We start from the raw sequence: 24,916 nt of genomic DNA on the forward strand, positions 1-24,916 counted from the left end.
TATAAATAGGTGTAACAATATTATCTCGCAATTTTCCCTGTTAAAGGACGTAAACTCAGGAGTTATCGAGGAGACCAATAAATTGTACATTAAAATTACTACTCTGCATAAAGAAATTTTAGAGTTATGTTCAAAGCCTGAGGTAGAGGAAAATACGAGTACAAGTAGCGATAGCGAATATAGTGAATGTGACACCATGGAGTTCGATTTAAAGTCAGCTTGTAGTCTTATACCTCTCATGGATGGTACTGAGGAAACAACAAAGAGATTGATCGATGCTGTTGATATGTATTCGGGTATGTTGAACGAGATAGGCAAAAAGTCGCTTATTACATTTGTGTTAAAAGGAAGGTTATCTGAAAGTGCGAAACTGCGTGTGTCAGCTACTTATTTGACCGTAGAGCAACTTATAAGTGATTTACGTAACTCACTTTTACCTAAAAAGTCTTTTACAGCAATCCATTCCCGGCTTCAGAATATAAGTCAGGGTTGGCGTAGTATAGATCAGTATGGATCCGAGATAGAAACACTTTTTTCCGAGTTAACTATAACTCAGGCAGAAGGTAATTCGGCGAGTTATGATGTGCTAAAGCCGTTGAACGAAAAAATATGTATTAAAAAGTTCACAGATGGTTTGAAGGACCCAAGGCTCAGCACTATCATTGCAGCGCGTAACTTCAGCAGCCTCCCTAGTAGCATTTATCGTTGGGGTGTCCTCGCCAACGGTTGGTTTATTGTTGGGAGATGATAATCGGTCTACCAACAAAGCCCCAACATTGGACCTACCGCATAGAGATTCTGTTGTTTTTCCCACACACGTGTAACATTGGGCCTACTAGCTTTACGGTAGGATAACTAACGAAGATTTTTTACCATAGGTAGAACATTGGGCTAACTGCATTAAATTCCACGAAAATATATTGTGGTTAAATACGCAGTGGGCCAACGATGTAATACCAACGTAATATTTTCCACAAACCGACAACAATGGGCCATCAGCTTCTACAGTTGGCCAGCCCACAAGGTTTATTGTGTAATTTCCCACAAACCTCTAACGATGGCCCTACGAGCTCTACGGTTGGTTAACCGATGATGAATTTGTAGATTTAGTGTACCATTAAAATGCAATGGGCCAACGATGTAATACCAACGTAATATTTTCCACAAACTGACAACAGTGGGCCAACGACTGCTACAGTTGGCCAGCCCACAAAGTTTATTGTGTAATTTCCCACAAACCTCTAACGATGGCCCTACGAGCTTTACGGTTGGTTAACCGATGATGAATTTGTAGCTTTAGTGTACCATTAAAATGCAATGGGCCAACGATGTAATACCAACGTAATATTTTCCACAAACGGACTTGGATTAACCAATCAGGAATATCGTAGGATTATCCAGCCTTTCAGGCCTTCCAGCTCCAGCATATCAGACCCTTACCATATATAATCAAAAGAACTCGTCAATACGGATAAGACGAATCGAAACTCGTCACGCAATATATAATTTCACTAACAAGATTTGGTTAACAGGAGATACACTGGCTGGACTAAAAGTAATAAGCCTAATCAAAAGATTGTAAATAAAAATAGTTTGATCGGATATTATGTTTTCATATAATGCAGACCGCTACTAGCTCTCCTTTGTAGAAAAAAATATTTCATCAGAATAAAAAGTCATGAAGTAAAATGTCATAATCATTTATTTCTCTACAATAATAAATAAAATCATAATGAAATGAAATTAAGAACTAGCCTAATCTACAATAGCTACGCCATTTAGGCATTGTACCAAGGAATGCAGGAGACATTTCCTCGTTGTATCGCAATGCTGATACGTTGTAGGCTTGTGGCGGTCATGAACTAAGTACTGTTAGGAATGAAATCCCATAAAGGACCGATAGGAACTAAATCTTTTTGCACGGTCTTAATCGGTCCTTATTAGGTCCTATAGTTCAGTGGGATCGCAGAGCGCTTGACTGAGTGAAGTGATAACAGACGGAACGAAACAGTAAAAAATGCCATTGGCACAAGTGAGAAAGAGATGAAAGGAATGTTTAAGGTCTAAATCTATGCGGGAAAATGAAATATTTTCTATATACAATAAACTTGGATAATATTATAGGTAGGTACTACAACTTGGAATTATATTCAATTACCAAAGATTGGAGAAATATCATGTGTAAAAGGAGACTGGAATGAAATGTATCAGACCTATTATCATCCCTGACTCCCAATAACCACTGATCTAAAGGAACTAAAAGACCAACTAGTTCATTTGACCGATTGACCGAGAGTGGAGTACTCTCTGTAGTGAATGAGCCTAGTTGTGGGAGGAAAAGTTGAAGTAAAATTAAGAAGTTATTTTTTATCATGCAGAAACATCTGCAAATGATACGTGAATTTAAATGTGAATTTTTCCATTTTTCCTTTAATTTAAAATTAACAAGGTTTTGTACTTTATTAGGAGCTTCCAGCTTCCATTGACTCTGAACTACTGTCAGAGTCATCATCATTAAACACACTTAAAATAAACGATTCTAGTTCTTCCGTTATTCTGTTTCTGGTTTTACACTGAGCTTCAATATTGAGCACATGATCAGTCATTTTCTTCCAAAGCTCTGGTGTTATGCTGTCAAAAGCTTCTTGAATTTTCAAGGTCAGCTGCTGGTATGCCAAAATTTATGCTTGTGACTCTTCTCTTTGCTGAGCTCCAGATTAGCTCTATCTTGTGGGCTTGTCTGATCTTTTCTTCCCTGGAGTACAGAAGATATCATGGTTAGCTTTTCTCTCAATATTTATTCTTTTCAATGTAGAAAAACTGATATCTGTAAGGAAACATTTAATTATATAAACACCATTTACATATACATTATAGGACATGTAGTACAGCTCCATCCATATATTGTACGGCCTGATAGCTAATTCAGTTTAAGAACAAGCAAGTCTTGTATAATATAAACCCAATACATTCTTATAAGCACTGTAGGTTTCACAAACAATAAAATTATTTTGGCCCTGCATACAATAAGTATAATCGTAATTTTGGTTGTATTAAATCTATAATTATATGTGTTATAGCAAGTCCATTTAATAAAAATTAAAATTGAGTGTTAAGTGAATCAACATGATAGTCAAAGTAGGTAGGTAACCTATGCTAATCTATTTTTGAAAAAGACAATTACTTAATTCAGTTTAATATTTACCAGTCATTGACGATATTTCCTCTAAATACTTGTTTTGACTGAGCAAATCTTTTCAATCAGCAAGTCTTTCAGCATCCCAAGATTTTCTAAAAGAACTTGTTTTTCTTCAGAAACGTCGAATTTTCCTGAAAAGAATAAATACACCGTTAAATTCCATCATTTAAAAAAAATAGATAGAACCGAAAGATATACGTATTTAATGAACTGTAGATTGGTGATATACTTAAACAAAAGTATCAAAATTATTATGATCTACTAACCTACAAATTTGGACACCACTTCTAGACACTCTGTTTTCCCTTTCTTCTTGTTTTTGTTTGCATTTGCATATCACGGCAAAAATATCGCGAATATCATCATGGACTCAACAATAAGTAATTAGATAGCTAGAGCTTGAGTAGCTTGTCATTTGTCAAAGTTATCAATGTCAGAATGACATTTTATTGGGTGTTGCCACTCAATATTTCATTAGACTATAATGTGACACGAGTTTTACTTTTACATTTCTGATTAGTGAGAGATTATAAACGTGTATATAATCTACACGGCCCAAACGTCGGGAATACTTATATATACTGCCCCTCTCACCCCGTCGTACACTCAGCAGGGCTCTATATTATATCATTTTTCTGTATAATTGGCAACACGCGATAATGGTGCCCCGCCCGGCTCTTCCTTAATCAGTGTTGCTAGACGGTTCCAAAAGTCACAATTTTGCTGACTTTTAGCCCTCCTTGGTGACATGGGAGTTACGATTTTCAGACAATTTTGGTGACTTTTCGGGCTAGCCTGAAAATCTTGAAATGTCACGAATTTATTTTGGAGAAGTGCCAATGCAGTATTATCTAATATGAACGTACCGTACGGTAGTTTACTAAGCCCATAAGCCTTAATTTGACCCGAGCCCGACTTCACATCACGGTTTATGTGAAGGAGTAAATTAATAGTTTGATTGTAATTTGTAATCATTATTTTATGTTAGTACGATGGTTAATTTTATGAAGTCTGTGATGTAATGCTCTTTGTACTGCAAGGTACGCGGTACGGCTTGAGTTCTTTAAAGTATTTTAAGTAATGTAAACATTCTAGACATTACTGTATATTATATTTATTTATTGCACTTAAAAAATAAGTACAAATGGTGGGCTTAGTGCCTTAAAGCATTCTCCACCAGTCAACCACTGGGTCAAAAAGAAACTATATAAGGATTTACTTTTTTATTTAAATAAATGGCTACACCTGTAGTGATTCTCCGACATTTTTTAGCCTATTATTGATTCGCCGACAACAATTGGCCGAATGCCATTTAGCAGAATAATCAAACTATAAGCTGTCACTTTTAGTCAAATTACGTTATGTATAGAATCTTAGTAATTTGCACAGAAGCGACAGTTTAGTTCGCTTCTGTGCAAATTATCTGAACTATTATTGGACAATTTCATTTAGCAAAGTAATATTTTCGTTTAGGCCACGTTTAAGTTGAATAACGTTTCACATTTGATACATCGTTCAAACATTTTCGAATAAAAGGACAATATTGTTGACTGTAGAAGCAAATAAATTAGGAATTTCTGATACGGTATCCCTTTGAAATTTTCATATTTTATATTGCAATTGTTTCATAAAAGTGACAGTGAGGTGGACTTATTACTTTCTTCTCACTCTCACTTTCGTAAAAAAAGTTTCGTTTTTAGGATTCTGTACCTCAAAAAGGAAAAACGGAAACCTTATAGGATCACTCGTGTGTCTGTCTGTCCGTCTGTCACAGCCAATTTTCTCCAAAATGTGTGACCCAAAAAAACGGACATGTAATTTATATAAAGAAAATATGCTATAGACAAAGTTTGCATGCAAGTTTAACATCTTACTATACATAGTAAAATGTTAAACGAAACGTGACTTGTGAGTCCAGGGCCCTGGCAACACTGCTTCCTATTCTTTTTCCTTTCGGACCTTGCGCAGCTTGGTGCCGGGCAGGCATGGCGTCGCGTCGCTTGCGCCGGCACCGGTGTATTTTCTTTGGTGATGTGAGCAATTAGTAAAGCAAGGGAAATTTCTCGTATTTGGCGTCAACATTCAGTGATCAGGTAAGTCAAGATGATATTTTTGGCTACCACGAATGTTATTTTGAGTATCTATCTATGTAGTGTGCTCTGTTATGATTTCTGCGTAATAAGTAATCAATGATATATTATGGTGCCTTCATTTAAGTTGTAATGAATAACATTAAGTCGGAAATACATTATTACACGCCACATGACGCGAATCAAATTGCAGTTTTTTGCTATTCACATAGTACATCCGACGCGTCACCTTGCTCCGTACACGTTTAAAATGGCGGTCATGGCGTCGCGTGTTAATAATGTGTTTTCGCCTATATTAACGGGTTTTTTCGGTTTTAGTGTGTGATACATGACAATAACCTCTAACAATAGTGTGCAAAAATACATTAATCAGCCGGGTCCACACAGCGAGGCACGTCCTGTATTTTTTTCTGTGTAGCGGCATGTATAGCGTCGTTGAGTTTGCTGAAGATAGTGGTGGAGGGGTCAGTATAGTTAGACGCGAATGGCTGACGCCCGGGAAGCAGCGATGTCTGTGGCCGCCCCAAAAATTGATGACCAAGTTTAATAAATGTATTGATGGAACGATTACAGCTGACACGAATTCCTGGGAAATATTCGAAATAAAGCGTGTATTCTATGAGACTGGTTAGTGCGTGCTTGCATGCGATAATTTGTGAGATTTCTTCTACATCACAAGTAAAAACCAATCTTAATAGTTATTTGTTTTACAAGGGGGCAAAGTTGTTATTTAACCGCACGTGCCAATATTGATACCCGAGCAAGCAGAAGATTCCAATAATGAACCACAAGCGTAGAGAGTGGTTCAAAAAGTGGAATCTTGAGTGATACGAGGGTTTCAAGGCACGAATGCTAAACAAACTTTGCCACTGAGTGAAACTCAACATTTTTCACCACATCAACAAAATACTGACAACAAAACATTTAACTAAATAAAAACCATCAATTTATTAAATATTTATGATTCAAATTCATAATTTGTGAGTGAGAAATTCTACCAGCCAGCTTAAGACTGGATAAAATGCAATTTTGCTATCCATTTTCTAATAACAAACTAAGCCTTTACCGGTAGGTGTGGTGAAAAATAAATTCCCCTCCAAGTTTTCTTTAAAAGTTATATTGTCTCATGATCATGAAAATAATATGCATGTAAGATTGGTTTTACTCTACCACCTGTTTACAGTTTTTAACAGGTAATTTTTTGAATTGTTTATCACTTCTTTAATTTAATTGTTTCTAAGGGAGACTAGGATTAGCTGTCCAACCTGGGTTAACTGGATTTAGGCCCACTTGCACCATCTAAGTTTAGCTAACTAACCCGGGATATGTCAAAAGACATGTCAAGAATGTATGGACTGGCTGGACTAAACCCTCGAGTCAGCCTTAGTCCATACATTCTTGACATATTCTGGGTAATTTTGCTAACCCTAGAATTACCTAGATGGTGCAAACTGGCATTTTAATATGACCTATATTAAAATCTAGATATTTGCAGAATCAGACATATTTTATAAGGTCAAAACACCTGGACATTGTGTAAATATTTTTTCTCAGACATTTTAGAAACCCAGTCAAATCATCTTTTTGCCTTGTGCCAAGAAACTTTAAAAATAACTCCCAGATGGCATACAAATAAAATATAACTGTGAGACCAGGTTGAATGGCAGCTTAAAAGAAAGTCGGCTAATAAAGTTTTTTTTTTACAATAGTTGCAACATTTAATGGACTTATTGGTTTAAAAACGTTTTTTTATTTTAGATAGTTTGGCAAAAGCAAGAGACAAAGAAAAACAAGCTGAAGAGGAGTCAGAAGTGAATAGTGATAGCAACGATGTATTTATTCGAAAACGCAAAAAGACTAAAAAAATCTATGATAGTGACAGTTGCAGTAATTCAGATGACAATAACATTGTATACCCTACACCGCCAGCTACCAAATTAGTATTTCCTGCTAAAACATCGGAGAGGGCATCTTGTACAGGTATTTTTTTTACCAGTAATTCTAAGAAGCAGAAGTAGTTACTTAGCAAGCTCTTTACAATAGTTGTTTGTAGATCATCTTGACTACTTGGTTTGCTTTGATATTACCTATTACATTAGAGATAGTGTACATTAGAAAATTGTATAACTTTATCCATGACTTATGTCTTCTCAACAGTATATTATTACTTTAATATATATGTTTTGAATACTAAATACAGTAGGCATGTTTATTTAAAATGAGGAATTAATCTACTGGTCTAAATGTGGTACTATTCGAACATTTTATTTTAGGTATAGTATTTTTTTTTGTTACAGAAGTTTCATAAATCCGTTTTTAATTTAATTCACCAGAGACTGGATTTTCGTGGCACTTTTGAGCGGTCACTCTGTATCTGTGCTAACAAAATTACTTAGATGTTTGTGTTATTGAGATATTTTGTCACCTAGTATTAAGGCATATTATTACAAGAGATTACTTTCACAGGTGAAAAATCAAATAAACATACTGTTTATAGTGATGATGATTATGAGGCTTATACTGATGAAAAAAATAGGACTTATCGGAAGCAAGTAACTTCTTCGGTGCAATCTACACCTGTCGGCTCAAAATCCCAAAAGCAACGCTCTAGACCGGTATATACAGAACTGAACAAAAGTGATGATGATACAGATCTGAGCATACGTGAAAATTCCAAGGAAAGCTCTGCGAAGACTACAGACAGTGAAGTGTCACAGCTTCTGCAAAGTCCAAGTGAGTATGTTTTACTACCTACACCCAACGCAAGTTAAAAATAAATATTTTATGGCATGTATTATGATGATCAGTCTTCATGATGATATGAATTTCATAGATTTATCATTATTTTTAAACTTGTTTTAAGTTGTTCGCATCAAGAAGTATGCATCAAGCCTAGTAACACAGTTCCTTTATATGTTTATGAGACAGTCTGCAGTTTCATTCATTTTAAGACTTGATAAGAATATGGTCTTTTAAGACTAAGTAGGTTAATATGACGACTTAATTATGATCACCTAATTTAAAAATCTTTTTATTTTCAGGTGGCCTGGATAACCTAGACTTGACAATAACACCATTTATAAATGAGAAGCCAAATTCACAAGCCTTAGGTGAGAGGAGTTAACTACTCTTAGTGCCATTCATAAGTTGCATCTGCATTTTTACCTTACTACCCTGTTGTAAATTTGAATACCTAAAGTAAATATTTGCTAACATTATATTATTATATTAATTTCAGATGTCATAGCTAAGCACTTAGCTCGAATTGAAGCTGACTTGAAAGAGATGCAAATCGCACAGAATGAGATATTAATTAGGATGCGATCATCTTCTGTCTCGATGGAACATTCACTGCCAGGGGAAATAACATTGCCATGTGAGGACAGCAAGGACTTGATTGATATTGAAAAGTGGATAAACGCAGCTCCCGAGAACAGAAAACTTTTGGTATGTCATCTATTATTATTACTTTGTCATATGTGACCATCCATGGCTAGAGGGTCCTCAAGGCCATGTGTAATTAGTATAATGCAATTTGTATTTTGCTCATACTGTTTTGAGGTATTTTTCATTATTGACCAAGGTGATGTATGTATAATTTGTTTAAGTAGGACGCGTCGACGCCTCACCAACGTAAACATTTTTTTAAGATATCAGTAACTACATATAAAACCGCTTTTGGTAAAAAAAAATGAATTCTTCTCATTAGTCTCATAATTTCTTTTGAATATGATGGGTATTGAAATATCCCCTAGAATAGTATAAATTTTATTCAAATCTCATGAGTAGAGCCTGAGCAGCTAACAACTTTCGGAACGGCCCTCGTACAAACACCTGACTAAAACTGCCGCATTGACATCCGTCTTCTAGTTCTTTTTTATAAAAAAAAAATCATGTTACCTGATTAGCCGCGACCACACTGGCCGCACGTCTTGCGAGACAGTGCCTCGAGAGGAAAACTTCCGTGCTCATGCGAGCACGTTTGCCTCGCCCGAGCACAAATTTATGCTCGGCGAGATGGCAGCCCTCAGTCAGCTGTTTGAAAATAGTTCACGTAAACTATTTTACTTAAAAAGTTTAATTTACGGCATGTTTTGCATTTTCAGATAAATCATCTAAGCCTCGTGGGAGGTCCCAAGATACCTGTTATAATACGAAGAATACTGGAAAAGCTTTTTTCAAACAATTTGGCAGTTCTTTGTAATTGGACAGGAAAAAATAAGAAAATAGCTCTCAAGGACTTGGGACTAATAAAAATTATAAGAGGTAAGGGTCTGTCTCAGAGCATCAAACATATTTAAATATACCTTTGGGTTTAAATGGCTTAAAAGCCATTTTGGCAAAAATCAGTTAGGTATATAGGTATCAGCAGCGGCTGATCCATACAAGCCGATTCCCACCGGCTTGCCTAAAATTGATTACTTAGGTACTAGTAAAGTAGCTAATGTTAAGGTAGGTGGTTTCTTTTTGCTCAGTGTAGCAGAAATTTTCACCAGCCGCCGCTGATAGGTATATCATTTTTCTCACAATTTTGAGCTCTATCGATCTGTATTATAAGATTCATCTAAATACTGAATTAACAGCTAGCAGTTTTGCAAACTGGTCGTTTGTGTGATAGTCATTTTGTGATCAATAAGTTGTTAGTCAGCGAGTGGCAGCAGAAGATATGGATACTTGACTGTCTCCAATTTAACCCTTAAATGCATAGTGATGTATATATGCATCATGCGTTTTTGACTCATTTACAGCATGTCAAATTTCAAATTTGAATAAATCTTTGTGAAGGTCATGCATTTAAGAGTTAAATTAATCTTGCTTGACTTATATTGACCGGGATATAGACCGTGATTAATGCAACTGCGTCGAAATATCGGGACCTCGACAAAAATCAAAAAGGTATTCACGGTTATTTTCATTAGACTTATATTGACCGCAATATAAGTCTAATGAAAATAACCGTGAATCATTCAAAACTCTTAATCTTGCTTGCCCTAACTGACCTTATTGACCTTAGCTAATTGCGTATGTATTTACATCTTTTATAGACGCAGTGCGGTTGAACCAGGTTGCAGCCAACGCTACTGATGCTGAGATACAAGAAATAATATCAAATTGGTTCAGATTCACTAAAGACCGCAATGGAGGACGGGAAGCCCGAAGAGCCAAGCAGTAGCAAACACGGTGTTACAAAAAAAACAAAAAAACGAAGTCTAGCTCGTAAGACAATACAAATCAAACAAGAGTTACGTTTACTCACTTCTCATTCCAATACTGAACATGAATCACTCTTAAGTGCAGATCGCAGTTCTATTAGGGAAGATTACGGTACAATTGACGTAGCTTCTAATTCAAATATTTCAATTGATGACTATACTCAAGAACCCTTAAGAGATATTGATGTTCCATCTGATTCAGAGGATAATATTAATTCTTTTCTTGTATTGTGGTCTAAGAAACATAATATAAGTCACTCTGCTCTCAACGATTTGCTAAAAAAGTTGCAACCTTGGCATCCTTCTTTACCGAAGGATGCCCGAACATTATTAGAAACGCCGCGTAATGTAAACGTTATAGATTGTGCTGGTGGATCGTATGTATACTTTGGTCTTGAAATATATCTAGTAGAAAGAGCTTCTAAAGGCACAACATCTAAAAACTACCCGTTCATGCAACGAAAAATGTCACAAAGAGAGTGTTCATTTTTATCAGTAACACTTAATGTCGATGGTTTGCCGATACACTCTAGTACTACTCATTCTTTTTGGCCCATTTTATGTATTTTAGATCAATCTCCCGACAAGCAGCCATTTATTGTAGCACTTTATTACGGGCAATCGAAGCCCAACAATGCTGCTGTATTTCTGCGTCCCTTTGTAGAAGAATGTTTACGGTTAGAGCAGAATGGTTTATATGTTAATGGAGTAAAGTTTGAATTTCGAGTAAGTTGCATCATAGCAGATGCACCAGCTAGGGCATTTATAAAATGTATCAAATCTCACAATTCCTTGCACGCTTGTGAGAAGTGTCAACAAGAAGGTGTATATATTGGAAGAACTGTGTGGCCATATTCATCTGAATTATCTCTTAGAACTGATATTGGATTTGTTAATCAAGAATATGAAGACCATCAGATTTTAAAAAGTATACTAACAGAACTTGATGTAGGGTTGGTCACTCAAGTACCACTCGATTTTATGCATCTAGTTTGCCTAGGAGTTGTGAAAAAAATGATTCGTTGTTGGATTGAAAATGGACCGAAAGAGTGCAAACTAAATATTCGCAAAATTGATGAAATATCTAGGCGCTTGCTACTCTGTCATAATCATTACCCTGCCGAGTTTTCTAGGCGTCCTCGGCCATTGAAATTATTTAAGTATTGGAAAGCCACCGAGTTCAGAGCGTTTGTCCTCTATATAGGTCCTGTTGTATTGCAGAAAATTTTCCCGAATGGATCTATTTATAAACATTTTATGATGTTGCATTGCGCGATATACATACTATGCAGTGAAGATATATCTCAAAATGATCAGTGGCGGTCTTATGCTGACAGCCTTTTGCATTGCTTTGTAAAAAATAGTCGAATATTCTATAGCGAAGAATTTACTGTTTATAACGTGCATAATCTTTTGCATCTGGCAGCAGATGTGTATAATTTCGGATCATTAGATTTATTCTCTGCATTTCCTTTCGAAAATTTCATGTCAAAAATAAAACGATTAGTTCGTTCACACAACATGCCTCTAGAACAAGTTGCTAAGAGGCTGGGTGAAAAGTCCAATTATAGTCTGCCTCAGAAAACAATTCCAGTTAAAAAGCAAGGAGGTATAATAAAAAAATCCCAATTTTTGACAATTGTGTACTAAGTACATGTCTTGGGGATTCATGCTTCGTAACTTTAAACGGTGATATTGTAGTCATTAAGAAGATAAAAAAATGTCCGAAGTCTGATGACTATATTTTGCAATGTAATTCCTTCTTAAATAAATCCGATTTTTATGTGGAACCAATCGAAAGTAGCAAATTAGGCATTTATAAAGTTAGTCACGGCACAAACAGAAAAAAAATTATCTCGTCACAGTTGCACAAAAAGTGTTTACTGTTACCCAACTTTTGTGATAATGATGACTCTTTTGTATGTATACCCTTTGTCAGCTCAAAGTTATACTATTAAGTATGGCCAAAGACTAAGGTACCGGCCACATCAGAGCGTCGCGTGTCTCGGGGCGTGCAACGGACGTCCGCGCTACGCCACCTGAGTGTAATTCAAAAAGCGTCTCAGTACATTTTGTATAGGAAGGACGTAAGGCGCGCCGCCAAGCGGCGCGGCGCGCGCCACGCCCCCGCCACGCCACCTGGGGCGCGTCTTACGTCCTTCCTATACAAAATGTACTGAGGAGACGTTTTTTGAATTACACTGAGGCGGCGTGGCGCGGACGTCCGTTGCGCGCCCCGAGACACGCGACGCTCTGGTGTGGCCGGTCACTAATAGAAGTATATGTACTTAATTAAGACCAGTAAGGCTCCATTAAAATTGTATTAATTGTTGATTTAAAGTATAAGTATATTTTGAAAATATTTTTTGTGGAATATTAAGTCATAATGGCAATATTTTTTTCGGTTCATAGAACAGTAATTAATAATATAAGAAAGACTTTAAAAAGGGTCAAGTAGCCTATTACCACCTGCACGGGAAGCATGATCGCGCGATAGATGATAAAATATCAGGCCGTCCCTATCGCACTTACAAATAGTGCGATAGGGACGGCCTGCTATTTTGTGCTGCTACCACCAAATTGTTACCAGTGTACTTATTATTGTGTTGTACTCTTTCTTTAATACGTATGTCATTTCACACTGGTGTACAAATTTTTTAAATTAATTAAAGTCACAAAACTGACACAGACCTTTTTTTTAACATCTTACGCTAACTGGTTGTACACACTCACGGTCTTTAATTGTTGAGCCATTTAGAGGCCACAATAACTTTGTTATTTCATAGTTAAGCTATGTCGTGCCCAGTATAAAATGAGCTAGAAATGGATCAACAATTTAAGTCCGTGACTACCCATTTTCTGAAATTCCTTATTTATACATCGCACCTTTAGAATTGTACCGACCTAACTTTTAAATACAACTTTTATGAGAATTAGCACGGTCGGTACAATTCTAATGGTGCGACATATTCCATAGGGCCTCCGAAGGAAACTCTTGAGGGTGCCTGTCCACTGGAGTGGAGCGAGGCAGCGGAGCGGTGAGCGAGGTAAAAATCCACCAATAGAATATCATAAAATCTCCGCTCCTGATATTCCATTGGTAGATTTTTACCTCGCTCATAGTTCCGCTGCCTCGCTCCGCTCCAGTGGACAGGCACCCTGAGAGACCCTAACGTAGGCCCTCCGACAGAGATGTTTATAAGGCCCTACGTTGATAATCAACGGATGGCCCTTCAGCTATTACCATTCCGTAGGGCCTCCGAAGATACTACCTGAAAGGCCCTATGTATGGACAAGAAACTGAGGGCCAACAGCTGTAACTATTAGGTAGGGCCTTCGTCGGAAATGTTTCAAAGGCCCTACGTGGAAAATCGAGTGAGGGCCCTACGTAGGATCTTCAACGTGGGCCCAACTTGTTTAAGAGTTGAATAAATAACGTTTAGCCAACGGTAGGGCCTCTTCTATAAATACGCAGTTGGCCCGACGTAGTTGGCCCCTTGTTGATTCTATCGTTGGTCCTTCTATTCCTAGGGGTGACACGCCGGACGGTTGGCCAACCTAAAGGTGGACAAAGGCCCAACAAGCAGCCAACTCAAAATGCTACTAGGGCTGAAGGACGCGATACAGGCAGCGCAGGACGAAGAAGTATCGAGACCGACAACGTCCAGCCAGCCGGAGATCATGGGTATGTACCGCTCACGTAACTCTTTTAACAGGTACCACAGAGGATTCGCTCACAACTCGCACAGAGGTCATCGTTATCGTAATCAAAGGGGTCCGCGACAGTTTTCTTATGGTCGATATGCTCAATCCCAAACCGCGCAAGGAAACTCGCGAGGAGGTGGCCGTGGAAACAAATCACGAGGCAGGCCGGCACGAGGGGGTTCGTATTTCGGGTCCCGTGCCCGAGGGGTCAACGCTCGTGGCAGCCTGCACGTGATATCGCACAGCGAGAATGGCTCGACCGGTCATCACCCGAGTGCACCAAATACGGAATCGCTGAATCATTTTTTTCGAGACTGATGTCATTTACACGTGCAATGATTTAAATAGAGCAACCTTAAATATAGGAAAAACCGCTTATAACTGGTTATTGGATACGGGAGCATCTTTGTGCGCGATAAAGTATGAAATTATACAAAATTGGGACATTCCGTTCCATGATAAGAAAATATATGTCACAGGCATAGGCGGACAAGTCACATCTAACGGATATGTTATATTAAAATTAAATTACAACGGTTGCGAATTCGAACATTCATTTTTTGTTTTTAAAAATTTATCATGTAACGCGGATGGTATTTTAGGGCAGGATTTCTTTGGAAAGCATAAAGCAAATATTAATTTTGAAACAAACACGTTACGACTATTATCACGACACGGACAAGTAGTTAACATAGATTTTAGAAGCTCATCAGAAATGGTAAATAGTTACCTTACTATACCCGCGCGTAGTGAAATCATACATTACATGGATACTAGTATTACGGAGGATTTTGTAGTAAATAGTCAGGAATTATGCGACGGAATATACGTTGCGAGTGCTATAGTCAAACCGATTCAAGGTAAAATACCCATTAAAATATTAAACACAAGGGATAGTGACGTAAATTTAAGCCGTTTCACAATTAATAAGAGTAGATTGAGTGATTTCTTTATTTGTGAATTTAGCAAGCCAACTATGAACGCCGAAAGGGTAAAATCGTTGTTTTCTGCATTAGATTTGAGTAAATTAAACGAAGAGGAACAGAAATCAATTGAGAATATATGCGCAAAATATCCGGATGTCTTTTTCCTACCGGGTGATAAATTGACCACTATAATGCTTTACAACCAGACGATAGAATTAAAACCGGGTAGTTCACCAGTTTATGTCAAACCTTACAGATTGCCACACTCGCAAAAGGCTGAAATTGATAGGCAAATTAAAGGAATGCTAGATGATGGAATAATTGAAGAGGCAAGAAGTGCGTGGTCGAGTCCGTTATTATTGGTTCCTAAAAAGTTAGATGCTTCAAAACAAAAGAAATGGCGCGTGGTCATCGACTATAGAAAGTTAAATAATCAAATTAAAGATGATAAATTCCCACTTCCAAATATAACTGAGGTTTTAGACTCCTTATCAGGTTCTATATATTTTTCGCATCTAGACTTATATCAAGGATTTTATCAAATAAATTTAGATAAATCAAGCCGACCACTCACAGCATTTCAAACAAGTAAAAATCAATATCAAATGACCAGACTTCCCCAAGGCTGTAAAACTTCACCTAACGCTTTTTCACGCATGATGACTGTGGCCATGTCAGGCCTCAATTATGAGCAGTGTTTGGTATATCAGGATGATTTAGTTGTTTTCGGAAGAAGTTTAGCCATACACAATCAAAATTTATTAGACGTTTTCAGTAGATTGAGGAAAGTAAATTTAAAGCTTAACCCTGCCAAGTGTCAATTTTTACGAAAAGAAATATTATATTTGGGTCATGTTGTTTCAGAAAAGGGCATTTTGCCAGATCCCGAACTTCCCTGTACTAACTGCTGCTGTACTAACTTTTCGGGAATTGTTGAGCTACTAGCTACCTAATCTATTTAGCGCAGGGCATTTTGTTTCAAAAACGAAACGTAATGCAACGATTTGGTATTGGTACACTGAGTGGTGAATGATTATTTATAATTATTATTATATGTTACCTGTGCTTGAACGGATTATGATGAAATCGGGGTCACATTATATTACCTGGGAGATGGAGCTTTCTTCGAAAAATCCCTTATAGCAAATTTTATCGATATATTAAAAAAAACTAGTTTTATAATATGTGAAAATCGGTAAAACACTAGGGCTTCCAAATACCGGACCTTATCCAATGCCCGAATTAATTCCGGTATTGGGGATATCCATCGGATATCGGATTTACGCGTATAGCGACCATCATGATGCAGAAATTTCCCGATCCCGGTATTACAAAATTAAATACTGGTATTGAAATTTGCCCCAAAGGCGGGATCCCGGGATCCCGAGATACCGTGATCCCGGTATCGGAAGCCCTATAAAACACTCAACATACTTTATACGTTTAGTTATCGAACTGTGCAGACTCCGGTCCCAAAATCATAAGGTCACCGTAGGTACTTGACCACCGTAGGTAGGCACCGTAGGTAGGTACTTCGCCTTTGTACTGAAACTTTTTATTTTAAATATTATGTGCTGTATTATTTTCCTGTACAATAAAGTGTTTACTTACTTACCTACTTACTTGAGGCTGAGGAACTTCATGGTCCCCATCGTTATCCAGATCAATCGATAACTCATCCACAATCACCGGGGTTTTCGTAAACAACCGGGTTAATATTACTTTCAAGATCAACGACACTTCTTTCAGGTGACGGTAAATTTGGTAGAAGATTAAACCAAACAGGACTAGTATAAAAACTAATGTATTCTTGCTAGATAGTAATGGTTCTTTGCTCGAAACTGCTGGATTTTGAGTCATTGTGATTGTTATATTAATATGAGATTGTGGATAATATTATTATAACATCACAATATTTTGAAATTTATTGACAGTTTAATACATGGCACATTGATGGCACATGTCATAAAATTGGTAGACAAAGTAAACAATCTAGCAGGTCAGATATGAAATAGGTTGAATTCAAGGTTAATTAGACCTTCATATTAGATTTCTTATATATACAGCATGATTCATGAGTCGTGAGCAGGAGTGAACAGGGTACTGGGGAGGGTCACGCTGAGCAACTTTCATAATGGGGCAACACTGAATTGTGATTATTTTTCTTAACTATGACTTAATTGATAAGTACTTAATTGATAGCTAATTATCAATTACGTTCTAATTATGACTTAATTGATGATTAACTATCAATTAAGTCATAGTTAAGAAAAAAAAATCACAATTTAGTGTTGCCCCATTATGAAAGTTGCTCAGTGTGACCCTCCCCATCCCCAGTACCCTGTTCACTCCTGCTCACGACTCATGAATCATCCTGTATATAGGGGGCTTTTTCGTAAAGCGTATAAATATCCGGGGGACTGATATATTGGGACCAATAACTTCATTAACAGAGTGAACACGATCATTCACACACACGTTCGTTAGACCGCACATCAGCATCACAATAATTTGATTTACGATTTTTTGCAACTACCTAGGACATCATCATCATTGGCCTTCGTCTATTGCAAACGATTTATGATGTAATATATGAGAAGCACCTTTTTTGATAACTTGTTAGACTGATGCGAGACCGACATAGTCTACCGCAGGACTGACAAGAAAAGTTTGCGGAAATCGGTGCCGAAACCTTGGCCTCTCGCTTCTGTTCCCTATCAGCGAGTGCAGCAAACTACCTACAACTCATGAACTCATCGCAAATTTTGCGACCCTCCACAATGCATAAATTTGCGCCACTCCGTTTGTTGTTCTGCAACCTGGGTAGTCAATATGAAAGGCAATCATGTGACCTCGGACATGGGGTTTGCAAATTTTGCACCAGGCTGCCAGAATCGGGCGCGTCCCCAGGCGACGTCCCTTTCGCGTCCTTCCTAAGTATACAAAATGTACTGAACTGACTGAGGAGACGTTTTTTAAATTACATTCAGGCGGCGCGGCGCTGACGTCCGTTCCGCGCCTCAAGACATGCGTCGCCTGTGTGTGGATGGTCCCTTAGACTAAATAAACTTACTGGAAAGTACCCTCTTCGCGCGACCCAAGAGCCCCCGTACAGTGAGCCGCCGGTAGTTGGGGTCATGCTGTTCTAGAAGCTTCAGGGTCTCTTCTGCCTTCGCCTTGTCCTTGAAACCGAAGCCGGAGTCTTCTTTCTCGTCTTTACCCATGATCTGAAAACGTTAACAAATATTCAATATTGATTGGAATAACAGAATTTAAAATTTATTAAACTTCTCTTGTAATGGTAGGGGCTAAAAAAATTGTGTATTAGAGAGAGACACGTAAAAATTGAAGACCGGTAATTTATAGGAAGTCAAGAAGTTAGTTTTCTAAAGTGACTAAACTAAACTGAAACTTAGGTATTTGACTTTTAAATAAAAAGGAGATGCAATTTCTAAAACTAAAATGTTATAATGTGGTCTCTTTTTCTGTGTACATAAACATTATCTTGGCACAGAAGCTTAAAAATATCAAACCTTAATGTATTTATGCAAAACGTAAAGAACAGTATACGCCGTGTTTTTTTTGTTTTCCGTTAAATTCGACATGTCGTTAGGTTCGTTATCTGGAACCATCCTGTATATCACTTTTAGTTAAATTCGCAAAAAAAAAATTCATCGTTTTCATGCCTAATAAATGAATTAATTAATGTGAGAATTAATTTCAAGTTAGTGTCGGGTGATTGACGGCACATATATGTCACAACAAATAACATTGGGAAGTGGTAAAGACGTAGTGATTCAATGCTCTTTGGTAAAGGCTGTCATACACGTGTTCAGTAATTATTTTTATTTAGAATAGAATAGAATAAATTTTATTCGTAAACACACAAAAGAGAAAAATATTACAAATAGGAACACATAAAAACGAGAAGGTGCCACGAAATGGTTTAACCTCAGCATATTGCTGGCGACTTCCAGCGCTGATCTTCCGGTTAAACCATTCGGTGAAAAACAAACACGACAGGTAACATGAACAAAATTATAGAAAACAACATATTACACACAAAAAAGACAAAGATATTACATGCTTTTTTAAAAAATCGACTTATTTTTTTTATTTAACGACTTTATTTTTCTAATAAATCGACAGCCGTAAGAGTTAACACACTAGTTTCATAGAGAAATTAATTGTACTAGATACAAGTACAAAGGATGATATTTTTGTTAACCATTATATGTACATCCACTAACATTCTTTATTGAGGATTTGAGGAGAGAAGTGTGGGAGGGCAGCCGGGACAGTAACCTGCAGCTCCAACTCCAGGGAACTGGGCTGAATGAACGCACCAGCGATCGACAGCCCGCCTGTATCCGGCCAGGGTGGCTACTGGCTAGCCGAATGGCACAATCGCTCACGAAACGAAGCGCTAGTAGATATCTATCTCTATCGCGCTTGCGTATTGGCGCGACAGAGCCAGCGGCGTATCGCTTTCGTTTGGCGTCGGAGAAATGCCATTCGGCTACGGGGCCTGGCGTCCCTACACTACATCTACACTACATCTACAACATTCTTTATTTATAAAACGATAAAAAACCTGTAAGTATAAACTTAATAGATGACCCTTTAAGCGATTAAATATTATTCTACCAAAGCGGAACGCTTACATCATACTATAGAAATATATCGAGTAGGTATGTAAATACCTAATCGGCCGCGATACAAGTGCCTCGGACGTGATGTAACCGGTCAGAGAGCGGTACATTATACAGACTACTGATTTTTTTTTATACTACGTCGGTGGCAAACAGGCATACGGTCCGCCTGATGGAAAGCGGTCACCGTCACCTATGAACGCATGCAACGCAAACAGTGTCACATGCGCGTTGCCACCCCATTAGAAACTTGTACATTCCCTTTTGCTGTGTTAAGTACACAGCAAAAAGGAGTGTACAAGTTCCAAGGAGGGTTCGGGTTGATTGATTAAATACAGTGTTTACGGTCCATATTTTGATTATATGCATCGTGTTTTTTTGTTTTCCTTTAAAATCAACAGGTCCATTATCAGGAACCATCCGGTACCTGGTACCTATATCAGTTTTATTTAATAAAAAAAAAATATTTTTCGTTTTCATACATAATAAATTAATTAATCTGTGTGAGATACCCTTAAGAATAATATTCAAGTAATTGACATGTCATAATAAATTATTCGATTAAGTTATATTAAATATCGTACTACACTTATCGAGCCATTAAATTTATTTTTCCCCTCACTAGCTCGGAAACACGTGTTTTGTCCTTTAATACCAGCGGGTAAAAACGCATTTTATCCACTAGTGGGTAAAGTAATTTGACCTTGAATAAAGTCAAATTAACTGCTTTAAAATTGATAAAAGTAGGTGAATCTAGTAAAAAAGATGATTTACCACCTGTGGAACTACTGGAAGCAGTGATAAACGCATTTTTTGCGTTGTAGTTTCCTCGCTATAGTGAGGGGAAAAGTTTTGTGTTACACTCGGGTGCAAATGTATTTTACTTCTCGTGTGTTAAAAAACTCGCAAGTTCAGGATTCTATTCTCGAACCACTCGCTTCGCTCGTGGTTCAACTATAGAGTCCTTTCACTTACTCGTTTTTCAATTCCACACTCGGCGTTAAAATACAACTTTGCCCCCTTGTATAACAAATAACTATTATTGAATAACTCGATAACAGTGAGAGTTAGTACGTTAAATTTAAATTACGAAGATGTCTGAATCTCTAAACATAACAATCTTATTGATTTCCGGACTCACCTTGTTATAGTCTTTTTTGGTAACTGGTCTTTGTCGGAACCTAATTCAGTGTTGCTAAGATCATACGTAAACATGGAGACAAAATTGTTACTGAAATCCTAAAATATTGCGAATAAATGCAATAGGTACAGTCAGCGACAAACATATATAATTATATACATATATGTATCACGGGGTTGACGTCTGTCAATAGTTTTTTGGCGTCAATAAAAGTTTCTCCTGTTTCTGGTGGGACTTGGCTTAAAAGAAGCTAGCATCCAGGCCACAAATGTCCAAAAAATAAATAAAAGTATCTTAACAGTTTTCGTTGGATTGAAAAGAAAACCCTACGCTGACGCCATCTGTAAAGTACTACCTACTTCGACCGGACCTATGGAAATACAATGCCAATTGCATACATACAGTCGAGTCGTAAGTACGAGGTTTCAATTTAAAAAACAAAGTAGCAAAGACCTTGTTTCTCTTTCCTAGAAGAACTTAAAATTCTAAGCATATCGATGACATGAGACTTGACCTGTGACCTTGATGACTAAGTTACTAAAATACATTATAGAAAACGAAATCGTTGCTCATACATATAGTTGCTGTATATGTAAGTATTTGTAACAAGTTAAAGTGCTAAAAACTAAGTACGGTCGAGGAATTTGATTCTGTAGCAATTTGCGGTTCAAGTACATTTGGTTGACACATACTTATGCTAAAAGCTGTCAAACGTAAAGTGAACCGTTAGTACGTTTTCACATTTTTCGATCCGATATCGGATGTCGGACCGATATCCCATATGTACATTACATCCGCCATCTTGGATTTTTTTCATTGAAATATTTCCGACATCCAATATCGGATCGGATAATGTGAAAACGGACTTAACTGCTAAAGAATCAATTTCCTCGCCTTTACCGGCGGTACATGTATGACTCGTGGGCTAAAATGAAAACGACCACCATTTGGGCCCCACACAATTTTGCCCGAGGTCAGGCCTGACCTCGATCGCATTGGTGGGATGACCTTGGTGCATTTGATAGGAACGGATGGCCAAGGGCAGGGGGCCGATTTTTGAATCTCACGGCGTTCGAATTCAGAAAATTGTCACCGAAATTGCCTACTATTTTCAGTGACAATTTTCTGAATTCGAACGCCGTGAGATTCAAAAATCGGCCCCCAGGACACGTGAAAAGAAGGCATTTGTCCTGTATAGTTCTACTCCAGCATTAAAAAAAATGTAATCAGCAATTTGGTTGTCGTGTTTACCTTATATTTATGTAGGTAAATTAAAGTTTTTTTTATTGATTGATTCAAAAAATTTACACACCATTACAGCATTATTTTATGATTGAAGGGAAGGTATTTTTTTAGGGCAGTTCTTAACCCCCGACGCTAAAACGACGGGGTGTTATAAATTTGACGTGTCTGTCTGTTTGTCTGTCTGTCTGTGTGTGTGTCTGTCTGTGGCATCGTAGCTCCCGAGCGGATGAACCGATTTAGATTTAGTTTTTTTTTGTCTGGAAGCTGACTTAGTCGGGAGTGTTCTTAGCCATGTTTCATGAAAATCGGTCTACTATGTCGTGGTCGGGGGTTTTTTTTTATTTTAATTTTGTGATGTTTATTTATGTAGCTATGTACTGTTGCTACCTAGGAAGCCCGCACTGCGGGAGATAGATATAAAAGCTATCTAAGTATGTTACACCCACAATATTATATGTCTCTTCCGTTTTCAGCGTCTAGCCAACAGACAATATAGCATTACCTACAGATATTTACATATTTACTTTTTGTATTTACATATTCATTGCAAACGCTTCGGCCTTGAAAAGAATAGGTAGGTTACCTACTGCGAGTACAAAACAAAGTTACAGATAAAAATTGAAATAATCAAGTGAAAAAGCAGACAATGTCAGTTAAGTGTAGGTACCTAGGTACAGTGAGATGCGAAATTGTATGGAGAATATGAATGAATTCGCCATGCGCTTTTGCAGCTCATTGTACAGTTAGTTTATTTTCACATTATCCGATCCGATATCGGATGTCGGAAGTATTTCAATGGAAAAAATCCAAGATGGCGCCTGTAATGTATGGCATATTGGTCCTACATCCGATATCGGATCGGATAATGTGAAAACGCAATTACAATCACCACCACCTGTAATATGGTAATAACGGCGGACAAATCACGGAAAAATATGTCAGCAACTATTAATTAGGTATACTAATATAACTAACTATAAGGCAAAGGCCAACCATAAGTTTATATCGCCGCGCGCCGGTAGTTTAATTGGCGAAATTAGATAATTATTATATTTAGAAATAAATAAATGTAACTCACTGTTTATATTATTTGAGCAATCCGATTCCTTAATCCACGTATTCTACAATAGGAACACTAACTAGAGTTCTACGAATATCTAATTATAATAATTTAAATAAATGCTATGAGAAGGCACGAAACACGTTAAGCCGGCGGCGTGCCTCTTCTTGATTCACAAGAATTCAAACACGCCGCCGCCGAAAACATAAATCTATTATTATCCTTCTAAATAGAAATCTACTCACTTCAAGTTGTATGAACGAACTCCTACCTGACATTTAATTTGGTCGGGTTCCACGAATCGTTGGACAAATCGACAAAAATAATGAAGTGACGTCATATTGCCTCGAGTTCCAAGGTCACGAATGTTTATTTCTTTCAATGACATCATCCTATGGAGGCGCTCAATAATTCGTCATGTTAACCTTGAACAATTTAAATTGAAATTTTGTTTTTAAATACAGTTATTAATTAGCAAAAGCTGCGGTTAGTTGCTTTAATCAAAAGGATAATTAAATTTGATTGATTTGTCCCTGGCTAAAAAACAAGAATCCAACTATTCATCTGGTTTGACAGCTAAACGTCAAAGTCAAAACGTCACACGTCATTGAGTAAGAGGTTCGCAACGTGCTTTGTTTTTCCGAAGTTTTTCGTTATTTTCCCGAAAAATGTGCTCCGTAGAACAAAACCCAGTATTCCGGGACCTCAGCGCTGATGACCCGGACCCGGAAGTCACGGAGGTGGAGTCACTTTGCATGAACTGCCACGCTAATGTGAGTAAACGAGAACGTTCTCGAATGTGCTAGTAATCTGCTCTAATTTAAGTTCGTGTTTACTATTTATATTGTTAATGTAGAATATTCTTATATCCCGAGTAATTTTACAAAGATTTAATGAAATTATAGATGAATATAATTATTTACAAACTTTATCATTCATTTTATAACCTTTACCCGGTCAAAACGATTTGAAGTTCTAACTGTTTACCTTTGCTGATGGCATATTTTAAAATAGAACACTTTAGGTTTGGTTTCTGGTAAACATTTAGCACAAACAGGATAAATAAACATGTGTAGTTTCTACCATAATAGCACACCTCGGACACTGGCGATCAAATATATGAAAGAGGCGCGTTCCTAGCACACAGTCTAAGCTCGTGTAGGTGAACGCGTACTACGCTTGTATGAGTGGGATATGACAGGTCGACTGATCGCGTTTTTGACAGGCGGTAACTGTGAGGTAACCGAGAGGGGGTGGGCGGCACTTTCAGCAGGGAGAAGGAGTGGCCATACTGTACGATAGTACTCTTTATTATACTGTGATAATAGCATAAGCAAAAAAGAAAATATTTGCTTATTTTCGATTTCTGCTCAAAATAGCTCTTTAAACTATCTGTATAGTCTAGTGCGTAGTGACCCGGCAGAAAAACAGTGGCAAGTGTGCTGAGGAATATTTATTCTTGAGTCATGGATGTATTCTCCCTAATTAAATATTTGTATTTTGTTTAATTTGTTACATACTAGCTTTACGCTCAAAAATTGCTGAATGTTCCATACAAACTTCCACCCCCCATTTTAGGAAAGTGGGGGGTTAGAAAGAGACAAAAAGTAGCTTATGTCACTCTTCATCCCTTCAATTATCTCCACTTAAAAAATCACGTTAATTCACTGCTTCGTTTTGCCCTG

The 24,916-nt window shown here is 37.4% G+C and overlaps 3 protein-coding genes and 1 long non-coding RNA gene across 6 annotated transcripts in view; 2 read left to right on the forward strand and 2 right to left on the reverse strand.

Annotated features, from left to right (window-relative positions):
• LOC125239076 overlaps positions 1–23,407 on the reverse strand; it is a 28,938-nt gene extending 5,531 nt beyond the window's left edge. Inside the window, exons 1-2 of the mRNA XM_048146554.1 lie at positions 23,250–23,407; positions 18,207–18,360 (exon numbers count right to left, since the gene is read on the reverse strand). Coding sequence (XP_048002511.1) covers positions 18,207–18,357 — 151 coding nt within the window. The 5' untranslated portion in view covers positions 18,358–18,360; positions 23,250–23,407. The remainder of the gene's footprint in view (positions 1–18,206; positions 18,361–23,249) is intronic.
• LOC125239077 lies at positions 1,685–4,174 on the reverse strand. Its single transcript, XR_007178492.1, has 3 exons — positions 3,466–4,174; positions 3,206–3,330; positions 1,685–2,827 (listed from the first exon to the last, which is right to left on the reverse strand). It is a non-coding gene; the product is annotated as an uncharacterized LOC125239077 (long non-coding RNA).
• On the forward strand, positions 4,539–12,237 carry LOC125239075. Its single transcript, XM_048146552.1, has 8 exons — positions 4,539–5,292; positions 5,608–5,916; positions 7,048–7,269; positions 7,756–8,022; positions 8,331–8,399; positions 8,528–8,736; positions 9,396–9,555; positions 10,335–12,237. The coding sequence occupies exons 2-8, from the start codon at positions 5,712–5,714 to the stop codon at positions 10,460–10,462; spliced, it is 1,260 nt and encodes a 419-aa protein (XP_048002509.1). The 5' UTR covers positions 4,539–5,292; positions 5,608–5,711; the 3' UTR covers positions 10,463–12,237.
• Positions 23,408–23,837: 430 nt separating the features above from the next.
• LOC125239066 (zinc finger protein ZPR1) overlaps positions 23,838–24,916 on the forward strand; it is a 37,754-nt gene continuing 36,675 nt past the window's right edge. For all 3 annotated transcript variants that reach the window (XM_048146529.1, XM_048146528.1, XM_048146530.1), the window contains exon 1: positions 23,838–24,004. In XM_048146529.1, coding sequence (XP_048002486.1) covers positions 23,900–24,004 — 105 coding nt within the window. In that variant the 5' untranslated portion in view covers positions 23,838–23,899. The remainder of the gene's footprint in view (positions 24,005–24,916) is intronic.

The sequence above is a fragment of the Leguminivora glycinivorella genome, chromosome 25, assembly GCF_023078275.1.
Source record: "Leguminivora glycinivorella isolate SPB_JAAS2020 chromosome 25, LegGlyc_1.1, whole genome shotgun sequence".
Lineage (NCBI taxonomy): Eukaryota > Metazoa > Arthropoda > Insecta > Lepidoptera > Tortricidae > Leguminivora > Leguminivora glycinivorella.